General features: G+C 45.0%; 1 protein-coding gene across 1 annotated transcript; it reads left to right on the forward strand.

The window, feature by feature from the left end:
- The first annotated feature begins 1,003 nt into the window (after window positions 1–1,003).
- LOC116576307 (olfactory receptor 10J1-like) lies at window positions 1,004–3,244 on the forward strand. The gene has a single exon (XM_032318408.1). The coding sequence runs from the start codon at window positions 1,087–1,089 to the stop codon at window positions 2,017–2,019; it is 933 nt and encodes a 310-aa protein (XP_032174299.1). The 5' UTR covers window positions 1,004–1,086; the 3' UTR covers window positions 2,020–3,244.
- The last annotated feature ends 11,729 nt before the right edge of the window (window positions 3,245–14,973 follow it).

Here is a 14,973-nt window from a genome sequence, read left to right on the forward strand (position 1 = left end):
GTCTTAGGGTACAAGATGAAGATAGTTATCAAACGGATGGGATTGGTGTGCTGTTAAATAACGCATATGAACACTCTTCATAAACTAAAAAGTGCCACAAGGAACTATTCTTGTTGTTCATTATTATTGTTATTGTTATTATTAAACTGTTTTTAAAATGAGAGCTTGTTGGTCTCTGAAATTCCCCAGATAGTGAGGGAGGGTGTGCAAACTGGTTTTCCCAGAGGTACCCAGTTTATTATTATGAAGAAAGTAGAAGAGAGCTCAGAGTTTAGTCGTGAGTCAGACCAACTGTGAAAATTCACTTCCAAGCACTGGCTGAAAACACGAAAATACACACAGTGCAGGAGAACCAACACTTAGTAATTAATCTACATGCAGAGGACATGCATCAACAGGGCCCTGCTGGTCCTGAGAGAGCTCTCTGAGCAAGAGGAGGCAATGCCAGTACCCAAGAAAGTAGAATATGTCTGGTTGAAAACTACTGTCAGGAGGGCAGTCAGGTTTGAAGCAGGTGAATGATTTGTGAAAAGGGTTCATGAAGAGATGTCGGGGCGTAGAACAGGGGCAAAGCAAACTCTCATGTCCCCTCAGAGCAGAGAGCATTGTCCCATTTGGCAACTTGGAAGGTAAGATCTATAAGATGATCAAAATTGTGGTTTCAATGAAGTGGAAGAAGTTGGCCAGTTTGTTTTAGGTAAATAAAAATCTGAAACTGCAATTTATGAGAAAATTCTCAAACTAATACATTTTCTATTTCTTTAGCTCTAGTTGCCTCCAAACACCCATGTTCTGGCTCATGAGGAAGCCTTTTTAAGACTAGCCCGGGTGTCCTTCCTACTATCCTGTCCCATCCCTGTTTCTTCTTCTGTGCCTTTATACAAAACTTTCCATACATGCAATTGCTTCCTGATTATGTTTTTTACCTTTTCTCTCCCAGGGCACAGGAGACCCCATGCACTGGGCATGTCTTCTGGAGCAGGTCCTTGTTGCCCCTTCTTCTGGTCCCGAGCCGGCGCGGGGCGTGGGTGTGTTCTGACTCACTGACAGACCTGAGTCTCCACTGTGTAGACCCAGCGTTTATTCATGAAGAGCAAGAACCACACAGTAGTGAGTGAATTCATTCTCCAGGGGTTTTCCAGTTTCCAAGAACACAAGATCATTCTCTTTGTGATATTTCTTCCATTGTACCTTTTAACTCTGGCTGGCAATGTCCTCATTGTGACAGTTATCAGCCTCACTCGTCACCTCCACACACCCATGTACTTCTTCCTTAGTGTGCTCTCCATCTCCGAGACCGTGTACACCCTGGTCATTGTACCGCGGATGCTCTGCAGCCTTACTGGTCTTAACCAACCCATCTCCTTGGCCGGCTGTGCCACCCAGATGTTCTTCTTCCTCACCTTGGCCATCAACAACTGCTTTCTGCTCACGGCCATGGGGTACGACCGCTACGTGGCCATCTGCAACCCCTTGAGGTACACGGTCCTCATGAACAAGAGGGTGTGTGCCCTGCTCGCATGGGGGGCTCTCAGCATTGGGCTGCTTGTGGCCGTAGTTCAGATTTCCTCTGTATTTAGGCTGCCCTTTTGTGACAGAGAAGTGGCCCATTATTTCTGTGACATTCTCCCAGTTATGAAACTCTCCTGTGCAGATACCACTCTACATGACATCATTAATTTTATCATCAGCTCGTTTGTTATTGTGGTCCCCATGGGGCTGGTCTTCATCTCCTACGTCCTCATCATCTCCACGATTCTCAAGATCAGCTCTGCCCAGGGCCGGAAGAAGGCCTTCGCCACCTGCGCCTCCCACCTCACGGTGGTCATTGTCCACTACGGCTGCGCCTCCATTGCCTACCTCAAGCCCAAGTCCGAGAACACCAGGGATCAGGATCAGCTGATCTCGGTGACCTACACGGTCATCACCCCCCTGCTGAACCCTGTGGTGTACACCCTGAGGAACAAGGAGGTCAAGGATGCTCTTCGCCGTGCTATTAGCAAAAATCCTCTTGCCTAGGATCTATGGTAGTTGGACAAATGGCCTGTCATCTTCTGGGTATTTTGTCATCTCAAAAAATGTTTGTAGATCCTGTTATTCATTCTTTACCCAGGAAGAGGTGCAGGACGCGGTGGTAAGGCTGCAGTGACGAGCCCAGAGTTTCCCTGACTTGAAGTTCATTTTCATCGTCATGCTCCCATGCCTTCTACTAACCTCGGACATTAGCCCTGGAGGAGGCTTCAGGTGCTGCCCGGAAGAGGGAGAGCTGGGAGGGAGTAACAAGCAAGAGGGTGGGCAATTGCTGTCAGTGTGTTGATGGTGGGCACCTGGGCTATATGACACCTATTTGAAGGGAGGCATTAAGGGAGCAACCTGAGTGTCAGGTAGATCCTGAGCTCTGAAACAGAGAGAGAGGTTGGCTGGTGCACGCACATGCTGGAAACACAGTCAGAACTACCTTCCTACTCATCACTTTCTCCTCTGGGCAGTGACAAGAGTCACAGACCCTGACATTCCAGAAGAAAAATTCTCTGCTTTAACATTCTCACCTGCCTTGGAGACCCATGAAATTCCTTCCAGTTTTATTGAAGCTCACATTAGAACCGTTTCCGTGGTGAGTCTCATATTCACATGTTAGTAAGTAACTTGTCACACCGGCAGCGGCATTTCCCTGCAGTTAGAGACGCGCTCTGTGGGGTAACGCACGCACTGGGCTGCATTCGCGAGTGTGGGGATACCTGAAGACCCTTCCTGAAATTAAATGTATTAGCCGCACCGCCCCCCTAACGCTGGCTCTCTCAGATCTGGATAATCAGAGCATGTGGAGCCTGAGCAGAGACACGTGTCTTAACTTCAGGCTCCTCATTTCTGCGCTGCTGAACTCGTTTTCTGTCAACAGTTGGGTGCCTGCGTTCAGCTCTGAGCTTGAACGCTTGTCTAAACACGGGCCGGGGTGTCTCCTAGTTCCTGATGCTGTTGCCTTCTGCAGGGGGGATTGGATTGATGTGTGAGAAAGGTGTAAGGTTTTAGGGTTATTTGGCGAGAAAGTGAGAAAGAGAGCTTGCCAAAGGTCTTATAGCCTGTAAAAGGGTGATGTTAAAAAAGAGTAATAATAACAATGATGATAATCCAAATTTCCCACTCACCATCCTCTTCCTGCTCAAGGATGGCCCAAGTGTCCCCACTGAAGGTGCATTGAGAGTGCGTGTCCGACAAGCGACTTGGGGTCCCTAATGGCAGAGGGACTGAATGTTTATGAAACATTGTCTGGAAGAGTACAAGCTTGGCCTCTTCACGGCAGCTGCCTTGGGGCTGCCCTTATCCAGGTTCCATGACAGCATGGAATCCTTTCTGGGCCTGGTTCATAGGCCTGCTTCTCAGAAAGCCCCCCTGGAGACCCTCTCTTTGGGGGTCCCGCTCACAGTAGCGGCACCTTCCCGAAAGCCTCTCCCAGCAGTCAACCCATTTTTATAGATTGCAGAATTTTTGCACACAGAACCCCCATACGATTTCCCACAGCTGCCCAGGTCTTTATAGGATTGGAGCCCTTACTGAAGACAGTGTGTGTTCCCCTGAGTTCCTATAGTTGGATGCTGCAGAAAATTATGGTGTAATTTTCCCAAAGTAATATTTGCAACAGTAAAGAATGTGTATTAAAGGCTCCTCATTCTTTGTCTTTTTAAAAATATAGTTTATACCATCACAACAGGGCCAGAAAAAAATTAAACCAATACATTTAATTTCAAAGAGAATGTGTGACTAATTCTCACTCAACACAAGTCATGTGTGAACAGAGTGATGCTTAAGCCCACAGCTTGGGCTTAGTCGCCACATAGTCATCATCGTTCTAAGCCGGGGCTTGCCCGTTGAGGGGCTTGCTACTGTGACTGGAGGTACACATTTCCCTTCGGGAGAACACGTGATCCGACAAAGACACATCCCATATCTCCTCCCAAAGGATTATTTTGCATCAAAACATACCTCAGAGGAATCCTACTCTTGTCCCAGAGTATTCTCTGTCTCTGTCCCCACACAGTAGCCCTTGCTCACACCACCCTCCCCGCCCGCACCGCCCTGCCCACGGTCTTTCCACCCTCCCAGAGCTCGGCAATCCTGCAGCAGACCCGTTGCTGGGGCAGACGTGGACTTGGGCATAAGGAGACGGGGCTTTTGCCAGTGACGGTAGCATTCCCAATGGACCGCATGTGCTTGCCTGCTTTGCTGACATAGAGAAACTGCTCAATGTCCTTGAACTGGGTGCCATGGGGGGAAAGGCTATAAGGGCAGGTGCGGCCTCTGGAGTCCTTCAGTGGGATCTCTGCCCTGGGGATCAGGACTCGCTTCACTAGAGACCAGAGGCTGCCTCCGAACAGGGTACATAAAACACACTGGAGCTCACGGAATGCCTGTGATCGAATTAGCGCCATCATCCCATGGAGAACGTTGTGTTAAAGCATAGGCTGTGGTCCAGCTGTCCTGTTGGGAGAAGACAAAGACGGCCTACATTGCCCTCCACTTCCGTCTTCTCTGCAGACATCGTGGGGGCAGACAGCAAACACCAGTTGTGGAGCGTGAGACAGCGCTGACTCACCGGGATAACTGATAACACAGGGAGCGCCCCCGCTTCCCCCACCACTGATCATGCTCTGAGATGCCTCCCACGGGACCCTTGTGGCTGTGGTTTGAGGGCGTTATGGTGACCTTTCTGGAAGCATGGCTTGGCTGTGCTGGACCAACGCTCAGAGCCAGTGATACCTGAGGAGGGGAAGAGTGTGCAGGCTGCGCAGCTCCCCTCCCCTCCCCTCCCCTCCCCTCCTGTGGTGCAGCTCCTGTGTGCAGGGCAGGGTCCCCTGCTTGCTTCCCCACAGCGGCGACGCCGGCATCCTGGCGTGACTTATCATTGACTTATTTCCTCTTAAGATCCTTGAGAGAGGCGGGCTCAACCAGCCCAGGACCAACTGTTTTTCTCTTGCTGAGCAAAGCATATTAACAAACATTATGGTCCGGAAGTAAACTAGGGAATAATGACCAGCTTAATCATGGGAGACACAGCCTGGGAGACACTGTGAAATCCGGGGCTCCGTAGGGTTTGCTTCATCGTAGGAAATGGGAAAACAGCTCGAACTCTTCTTGCCTCAGATACAAGGGTTTCTTCAGACGCTCACCCTAGACCAAGAGTAGGAACAGAGAATTTAGGGAAAGGGAGCTAAGGAGAGATGAGAGACGTTAAAGCTGAGAGGGCAGGAGGGCCCCTGTGTGGGCAGAGGAGGGGGCGGGGAGAGCCCACGCGTTAGTCGGAACCGTAGGAATCGGGAGGATGAGGAAGTCCCTCTGATCTCATTATCGCCCTGTGTGCGACGTGTGACCTTGTTAGTGTACAAACCTGGGGCAAAACAGCGCGGTTCGCCGAGAGCGGCGTTTTGAATATCCGATTACTGGTAGTGATGCGAGAGGCAAGGGGAGTATCTGAAATCTGAGAAGATGAGGCCGCGCTTCGTGGCAGGGATAGGAAACAAAACAAGGCAGAGGGCAACAGAGCACTAAAGCTTTGTTTTTGCTGCTACTAAAAACTAACTTTCGATAACATTTACAAATCACACGTCACCTTTAACAAATTAGCCTTTAACCGATCTTACCCAGTCTGCAAGTCTGGTGTCATTTGTATCGCTATTTCACAGATGAAAACTGAGGGTCAGGGTCCCGGGAGCTCACGAAGGTGATGCACTTTGTTTGGAAGAAACCAGCCCCCTGATTCAAGTCCGAGATCCTTGTGAGGTTTTATATGCCCCCCGCCCCGTGACAGAGACAGAAGGATTGGGAGGGTCAGAAAGGGGACGCTGCAACCCTCCAGGACCTTCTCTTTTTCTAGCGAGCCTGCCCATCCCTTCTCCCCCCCACCAAGGTTAGAGGGGATGGCGTTCCCATGTAGGAAGCAGGCCACCCCCCTTTCTCTGTCCTGGGGCTTCCTCCTGCTAGGCATATGCGTACTTACCAGCGTATGTGGTGGTTTTAAAAATATGTCCCCCAGGGCGCCTGGGTGGCTCAGTGGGTTAAGCTGCTGCCTTCGGCTCAGGTCATGATCTCAGGGTCCTGGGATCGAGCCCCGCATCGGGCTCTCTGCTCAGCGGGGAGTCTGCTTCTCCCTCTCTCTGCCTGCCTCTGCCTGCCTCTCTCTCTACCTGCCTCTCTGCCTGCCTCTCTGCCTGCTTGTCATCTCTCTCTGTCAAATAAATAAATAAAAATCTTTAAATAAAAAAAAAAAAATATGTCCCCCAAATAACTCTACTCTCCTTGGTTGTGGGTCAACTCACTTCTACTGAGTAGAATACAGTCAAACTGAGGTGTGTGGTTTCCAAGATTAGAGTAAGGGAACACAGACTTCTGCGCTAGGCCCTTTCTCTCTAGGCGGGATCACTCTTGGAGAAGCCGGCCACGCTGTAGGCTGCTCTGTAGGAAGGTCCGCAGGAATCCGTAGGAATGAGGGGAAACTCTTCCAGTAGCCCGTGAGGATCCGTGGCCCCCAACCCAACAGTGGCCCCAGAACGGATTCCGACAGTGGCCACACAGGCCAGCGTGGAAGCAGGTTCTGTCCTGGTCAAGACTGAGATGAGGCAACAGTCCCGGTGATCTGTGGTTCAGTCACCCAGCTAAGCTCCTTCCTGATTTCTGACCCAAACAGAGGATGAAATCGTAAGTCTCTGTGTTTGAAGCTGCTGAGGTCTGAGGTGCTTGGCACACAGCAGTGGGTAACTTATACGGCGTCCTTCATCTGAGTCTTCCTCAAAACCGCCACAACACAGAGCTGTGCACCTGCTCCCCCAGGGACATAGAGAAACATCTTCCCAGCAAGACTCGGCGCCCAGCGGACTGTGTCCCACCGCCGGAGCTCCAGCCCACTCTCCGTGGCTCTCGGGGGCAGGAAGAGGCACAGCAACATCTGCAGCAGAGGGGAGATCTTGGCTGGCCGGGCTTCTCAGGTTGGGCAGTTAGGGGCGCAGCCTTTGTTCCAGTAACAGAGGGCAACGATTTTAATGGTTTTAATGACCCGAACCAGGACATGATTAGAAACAAATTTGTTCACTTCAGTATATTGTTTCAATTGGACGGGCTTTCCTTTCTCTTTTAACTGTTCTGTTTCCTGCTGCGCTGTCCTGTCCATGCCTCTAAGGAAAGGGAAGCTACATTCCTCCTAAAGGGACATTCTGTTGCCTAATGTGTGTAAGGAGATTGTTGGTTCTATAAGACGAGCTTACTTGTGGAGCTGACGGAGGAAGCGTTTCCTTCCAGGCGTGGGGGCTGGGGAGTCACCCATAGACCAAGGACATTCGCTGGTTCAGGCGGCTGTGGATTTCAGTACAGCATGGGCTGAAGACTGTGGTCCACGGCAGGATGGAGACAGTGGAGATGGAGCTTTCATGGTCTTGACAGTGAGGTTGCCAGGTTGTCTCTGAGGAGCTTCTGGGTGTTGGGTTTACCGATGGAGCCCTTCACCTGGAATCAGCGCATCAGCTAGGAAAGTAGGAGCTCAAGGAAGGTGTCTGTGAAGAGGGACTGATAACCGATGTTGATACTGGGAACCCAGCTAGCTACACTGGCTTACGTCTGTGATTTATAAACTTGACGATAAGCATTTCATTCTGGTGCTTGTTTCTCTGTCTCCAGTAAAAACTGGGTGAGTTCCCTGTTTTTTCAGTTATTATACCTTATGAGTGAGACTTTAAAGTCCAAGGACATATGGGTCAGGTATGGTTTCCCCCACAGCATAGTCCCCAGCATCTACCTCTGTGATTAATTCATAGTAAGAGCTATACAGCTACTTACAGCACGGACTCATCTGTGTGTTTCCAGGCTGGTGAGAAGAATGAAGGGAAATTGTCTGTGTTAAGACTCCTGGTTGCCAACCAAATCCGTGGGATCTAGTTGTGGCTGTCCTCCTCTGCTTAACCTTGCCGTGTGATAAACCACTCAGACCTCAGTTTGTGAAACAATAAGCATTTATTTAGTATGCAAATCTCTGAATAGGTGATTTGGGTTTAGGGATTTTTTCCCTTTAATCTCAACTATATGATTAACAGCAACAATATCATCTGAGCCAGAAATGGGATGATGGGAATTAACACATTTTAAAATCTTTGTCTTGTTTGGGTAATTTTAGGTTGGTCTAAATCAGTCTTGATCTTTCGCTTTTAATTCTAAAACTCCTTTCACTGTAACTTATAACAAAGAATTTCCTAAGTGATTTGTAAAATAATCTTCACAGTATATTTTTACATAATGTTAAATAAACAAGTTATTTTCCATAAAATATGTGACTTTAGATCAATATTTTACAACGAAAGCTAACATTGTAAGTTCACTTATCATTCTTTAATAATATCCATTAATGTATCTCTAAAAAGAGGAATTTGACTTATCCACATTAAATAAGTGCTCTGTATTATTGAATTAACTTTAACATTATTATGAAAGAACATAATTTATGGATAGATTCACAATGACATTTTACATACTACATTTCATTCAGGGCTAAAAATAGATGCTCCGAAATGAAGATTGAAATTCAACTACTTTTTGCCCCATCAGAAATACACAAAAAATCCTTTGATGATTTTGATTTTTGTTTCTGAGGCTGACAGCTTCAGGATACCCCGCACCTTGCGTGTTAAATAGTATTCATGCTTAGGTTCCAAGTACTTACATTCCAAGTGTTTATTTAGCTGCTGAAGACATCTTGATGAGTTATAGAATAATTTATTTGTTTGGATCTCTGGCAATCGATATTGACAAATATCAAAAATAGAATACATATATGTATCTGGGATAAGACCTTATATTTATACATACAGACACATGTGCCAATATATGAATGTGCAGAGGGGTGGCAAGCATTAACTCAACATACTGGTTATCTCTGAGGAAGAAGGGAGGGTAGGGACAGGGTAAGCTCCTGATTTTATCCTTACATGTGTTGACCTTAAAAAAAAAGAAGAAATAATTATGACAAATATGGCATAGTGAATGCATGGTACTTGATTTGTAATTTTATAACTTTTCTCCACTATTTTGTAAATTTAAACTTTTCACAATTATATTTATTTTTAAAGACTCTTTGGGTGAATTCCGAATGATCATTTTTATGTTCTTCATTAACATGTTCTAGTCCAACGTGAATGTTCCTCGTGATCCATAACCTTAGCCAATATCTCGCTGTGGATATACATGAAACAAATGTATGAGCAAGAAAAAAAAAAGCCACATAAAATGGTATAACGGTCAAAACCACCAGCTTGTCTTGCAGTGATAAACTCAGAGTGGTTGAGTCATGAGCAGGCATTTCTGATCTCTACCAACCACCAGACCTGCTCACCTGATTCCCACTGGGAGGTGTCCAGCAGACTACGCTTTAAAGAAACAAGACCAAGAAATGGATGGCCTCCCCCTTGGCTTCCATTTTGAAGGCCACAGCTGACCTCTGTGGTGAATGATGTCAGTTGTCTGTAAGATACCGGTCTTTCATATTTCCGTGTTGAACCAAGACCTGGATTCACGGATAGGTAACGTCAAACAGGCTGTACCCTCATGAAGACAGACAGCCTGTCTCCTTGGGTGACATGCTCATGCCTCCTCAGGAGAAAACAGGAAAAGTGGAGTTACAGGAGATGGGGCTGTCACACACCTGGAAGAAGCGACTGCAGAGTAAGAGAATATTGGCCTCCCTCTCCCTGCTTATTTCTCATCTGAATTTGACTCCTGTCAGCTAGAAAAAAATACCCCGTCCTTGAAAAAAGAGGGTCAGAGGCCCAGTGGTGTGTGTCTCCCTCCTTGCATGGACCCTGGAAGCCTTTGAATGTCCCCTCGGGCCTCAGTCTTCACAGAGGATGGAGGCACAGCTAGGTAGGTACTGAGCCTGCTTGGGTGGAAGATCCCAAACTAGAAAAGCAGGGAGAGATGAGAAGTTTTTGTGTTTGTTGTTTGTCAGTGGGAGGAGTTGGGGTGGGATGGAGCCAGGAGAGGTGGTGGGGAAATGGGAGAACTGACTTTCAGAGCACCAGGGAGCCTTAGGGCCAGAGAGAGGGGAGTCACGGTGGCTTTCAGATGGGAACGCCATTACCTTTGGTTCAAGAGAAGGAGAAATGGTCGGAGGCCTTGTTGGTTCACAAACTAGTTTCCTGTACACAGATGGGGGAAAGGGGGCAGGGAACCACTAAAGAGAAAGAGGCAGTCCACTGCAAATGGGTAGGTGGCAAGATTATTAAGCAAGAGAACAAGGGAGCTCATCTAGGGACGTTGTCTGAGGCAATGGCAAGATGAGTAGATCTCTGCACCAGCCCACCAGAGTCTGAAAAATTTACGTAGATTAACTGCATTCAGCCTTATGTGCCCTCCAGATACTCTCAGTGCCACATCTGTCTCAAGGCTGTTGTCCTTGGAACAGCTCCCACTGGGCAAGTTACCCCCATCCCCCCACTGACCCCCGTTTTACCAACCCTCAGTTTATTTCCCAGAGTCAAGAGCCTCATATGGTTTGTCTCCCTCTCTTATTGCTTCCCCTTCAGTTTTTCCTCCCTTCCCCTATTGTCTTCTGCACTATTCCTTATGTTCTACATAAGAGTGAACCCATATGGTAATTGTCTTTCTCTGCTTGACTTATTTCACTCAGTGTAATCCCCTCCAGTTCCAACCATGTTGATGCAAATGGTAGGTATGCATGCTTTCTGATGACTGGGTAATATTCTATTGCATATATGAACCACATCTTCTTTATCCATTCACCGCTTGAAGGATAACTTGGCTCCTTCCCCAATTTGGCTATTGTGGACATTGCTGCTATGACATTGGGGTGCAGGTGCCCCTTCTTTTCACTACATCTGGATATTTGGGATAAATGCTCAGTAGTGCAGTTGCTGGGTCATAGGGTAGCTCTATTTTTAACGTCTTGAGGAACCGCCATACTGTTTTCCAACTTGCATTCCTACCAGAGTGTAGGAGGGTTCCCCTTTCTCCACATCTTTGCCAACATGTGTTGTTCCTGGTCTTGTTAATTTTAGCCATTCTGACAGGTGTGAGGTGGCATCTCGTTGTGGTTTTTGATTTGGATTTCCCTGATGGCAAGTGATGTGGAACATTTTTTCATGTGTCTGTTAGACATTTGTATGTCTTCTTTGGAGAAGTGTCTGTTGATGTCTTCTGTTCATTTCTTGACTGGATTATTTGCTTTTTGGGTACAGAGTTTGAGAAGTTCTTTATAGATCTTGGACACCAACCCTTTATCTGACATGTCATTTGCAAATATCTTCTCCCATTCCTTAGGTTACCTTTTAGTTTTGCTGATTGTTTCCTTTGCTGTGCAAAAGCTTTTTATCTTGATGAAGTCCCAGTATTTCTTGTTGCTTTTGTTTCTCTTGCCTTTAGAGAACTGTCTTGCATGCAGTTACTGTGTCCAAGGATGAAGAGGTTACTGCCTATATTCCCCTCTAGGATTTTGATGGATTTCTGTCTCACATTAGGACTTTCATCATTTTAAATTTATTTTTGTGTATCGTTTAAGAGAATGATCCAGTTTCGTTCTTCTGCATGTGGTTGTCCAATGTTCCCAGCACCATTTCTTGAAGAGATTGTCTTTTTTCCATTGGATATTCTTTCCTGCTTTGTTGAAGATTAGCTGGCCATAGAGTTGAGGGTCCATTTCTGGACTCTATTTTGTTCCATTGATCTATGTGTCTGTTTTTTGCACAAGTACAATGCTGTCTTGATGGATCACAGCTTTGTAATAGACCTTAAAGTCAGGCATTGTGATGCCCCCAGCTTTGGTTTTCTTTTTCAACATTCCCCTGGTGATCCAGGGTCTTTTCTGGTTTCATACAAGTTTTAAGATTGTTTCTTCCAGCTCTGTGAAAAAAGTTGATGGTATTTTGATAGGGATTGCAATGAATGTGTAAATTTTTCTGGGCAGCATAGAGATTTTCACAGTATTTGTGCTTCCAATCCATGAGCATGGGATAGTTTTTCCATTTCTTTGTGTCTTCCTCAATTTCTTTCATGAGAGTCCTATAATTTTCTGAGTACAGAGCCTTTGCTTCTTTGGTTCGGTTCATTCCTAGGTATCTTGTGGTTTTGGGTGCAATTGTAAATGGGATTGACCCCTTAATTTCTCTTTCTTCTGTCTCATTGTTAGTGTATAGGAATGCAACAGATTTCTTTGCATTGATTTTATATCCTGCCACTTTGCTTAATTCCTATATGAGTTCTGGCAATTTTGAGGTGGAGTCTTTTGGGTTTTCCACATAGGGTATCATGGCATTTGCAAAGAGTGAGAATTCGATTTCTTCTTTGCTAAATTGGATGCCTTTTATTTCTTTTTGTTGTCTGATTGCTGAGTCTAGGACTTCTAGAACTATGTTGAACAATAGTGGTGAGAGTGGGCATCCCTGTCATGTTCCTGGTTTTAAGGGAAAACTCTCAGTTTTTCCCTATTGAGAATGAGAATGATATTCACTGTGGGCTTTTCATGGATGGCTTTTATGTTATTGAGGTATGCTCCCTCTATTCCTACAGTCTGAAGAGTTTTAATCAAGAAATGATGCTATATTTTTTCAAAAGATTTTTTCTGCATTAGTTCGGAGGATCATATGATTCTTGTCTTTTTTTTTTTTTTTAAATTAATGTGCTTTATCATGCTGATTGACTTCCAAATGTTGAACTACTCTTGCATCCCAGGAATGAATCCCTCCTGGTCGTGGTGAATAATCCTTTTAATGTACTGTTGGATCCTATTGACTAGGATCTTGGTGAATATTTTGGCATCCACATTCATCAGGGATATTGGTCTGTAATTCTCTTTTTAGATGGGGTCTTTGCCTGGTCTGGGGATCAAGGTAATGCTAACCTCATAGAATGAGTTTGAAAGTTTTCCTTCCGTTTCTATTTTTTGAAACAGCTTCAGTAAATTGGTATCATTTCTTCTTTAAATGTTTGATAGAATTCCCCTGGCAAGCCATCTGGCTCTGGACTCTTATTTTTTGGGAGGTTTTTGATTACTGCCTCAATTTCCTTGCTGGTTATTGGTCTGTTCAAATTGTCTGTGTCTTCCTGTTTCAGTTTTGGTAGTTTACGAGTTTCCAGGAATGCATCCATTGTTTAATTTGTTGGCATAGAGTTGCTGATAATAATTTCTAACTATTCTTTCTATTTCTTTGGTATTAGTCATGATTTCTTCCTTTTCATTCATGATTTTATTAATTTGGGTCCTTTCTCTTTTCTTTTGGTTAAGTCTGGCCAGAGGTTTATTGATCTTATTAATTCTTTCAAAGAACCAGTTTCTAGTTTTCTACTTCTTACTCAAAGAGGAGCTATAATAGAGACTTGGGAAAATCAAGACATCGTCCAAAATAATTAATACCACATTTGTTTATCAACAACCAAATCCAAATCTACATGGAAAATTCTTGGATTCTGAGGGGGATGTTGAGGCCCAGGGACCAGGTATGAGGAAAAAGGATAGATGGGGTAACACAACCTTTGTTCATTACTCTCAGCATCAACATCCCCCCCGCCCCGCAGAACTGAGTTGATGGAACCAAACCCGTGAGTTAGGGGAACAATTGAACTTATGAGATCTTTAATTCATCTATCACATATAAATAATTTAAGCTATATTTGGAAGTCCTGTGTAAATTCCATCAAGATCTATGTGGAAATAGAACATGTCCACAGGGAGTTGGTAGGACAATTTTTATTTCATCTCTTATCTTGTTTACATGTCCTGATTCTAGAGAAATCCTCCACACCAACCTCACCTGTGGCTAAGTTCTGTTGACCTACAGTACCTGGACCAAGGCAATAAGCTCTTCTATATCCCCATAAAATTGGGGAGCATAATCTATCAACTGGACAAAAAGAGGGTATTGTCAGGCTACTCTGAGCCTCCCTGGCTTTAGTCCATTTGTAATCTGGAGTCAGCCTCAGGCACTGAGAAAGTCCTGAGTAGGAGAGAAACCCCAAGTAAGAAAGACACTCAGTTGGGTGGAGAGAAAGATCATGCTGAAACAGCAGCAGGATTCCTTAGGGGGCAGATTTCATACAGCTGGCCCTTTGATGGGGAGATTAGGGATTAGTCCTTTAGGACTGCATGCTCTTCTGAGCGGAAAATACGCACCACCTATTGTGATGACATCATCCTAAACTGGCAGGTTTATTTTTTATTCCCATAACTTTTTATTTTGACATAATATTGGACCCACAGAAAATCTGCAGGAATAGTACAAAATTTTTTCCATATACTTAAAAAATTATTGTGGTAAAACATGCCTAGTATAAAATTTACCATCGTGACCATTTTCAGATGTACCTCAGAGGTATTAAGAACGCTCACAATATTTTGTAATCCTCTCATCACTACGCATTTCCAGTCTTTTCTTCATTCCGAACAGAAACTCTGTTCCCATTAAACAAGAAGTCTCTATTTTCCCCTCCTACTGAGCCCCGATAACCTCTCTTTGCTTTCTAGCTCTATATATTTGCCTATTTTAAGTATCTCATATAAGTGCAACCATATAATATGAGTCCTTTTGTGTCTGGCTTGCTTAACTTGGCACAATGTTTTAAAGGTTTATCCATGTTGTAGCATGGATCAGAATTTCACTTCTTTTTAAGGATGAGCAATATTCCATTGTATTATACACTTTTTTTGTTTATCCATTTGCCTGTTGATGGACATTTGAGTTGTTTCCCCCTTTTGGCTATTGACTATGTTATGACCATTGGTGTAGTATCTGTGTGGGTTTCTGTTTTCAATCTTTTGCATATATGCTTAAGAGTGGAATTTCGGGATCGTTCAATAATTCTATGTTGAACTTTGTGAGGAACCACTGAAATGTCTTCTACAGTTGCTGGAATATTTTACATTCCCACCATCAATAAACAAGGGCTCCAATTTCTCCACATCCTCACCAACACTTGTTATTTTCCATTTAA

This window comes from Mustela erminea, chromosome 17, assembly GCF_009829155.1.
Source record: "Mustela erminea isolate mMusErm1 chromosome 17, mMusErm1.Pri, whole genome shotgun sequence".
Classification (NCBI taxonomy): domain Eukaryota; kingdom Metazoa; phylum Chordata; class Mammalia; order Carnivora; family Mustelidae; genus Mustela; species Mustela erminea.

What these genes read in the sequence shown, in the direction of transcription:
- LOC116576307 (XM_032318408.1), top strand. Translation starts at nt 1,087, where the DNA reads ATGAAGAGCAAGAACCACACAGTAGTGAGTGAATTCATTCTCCAGGGG.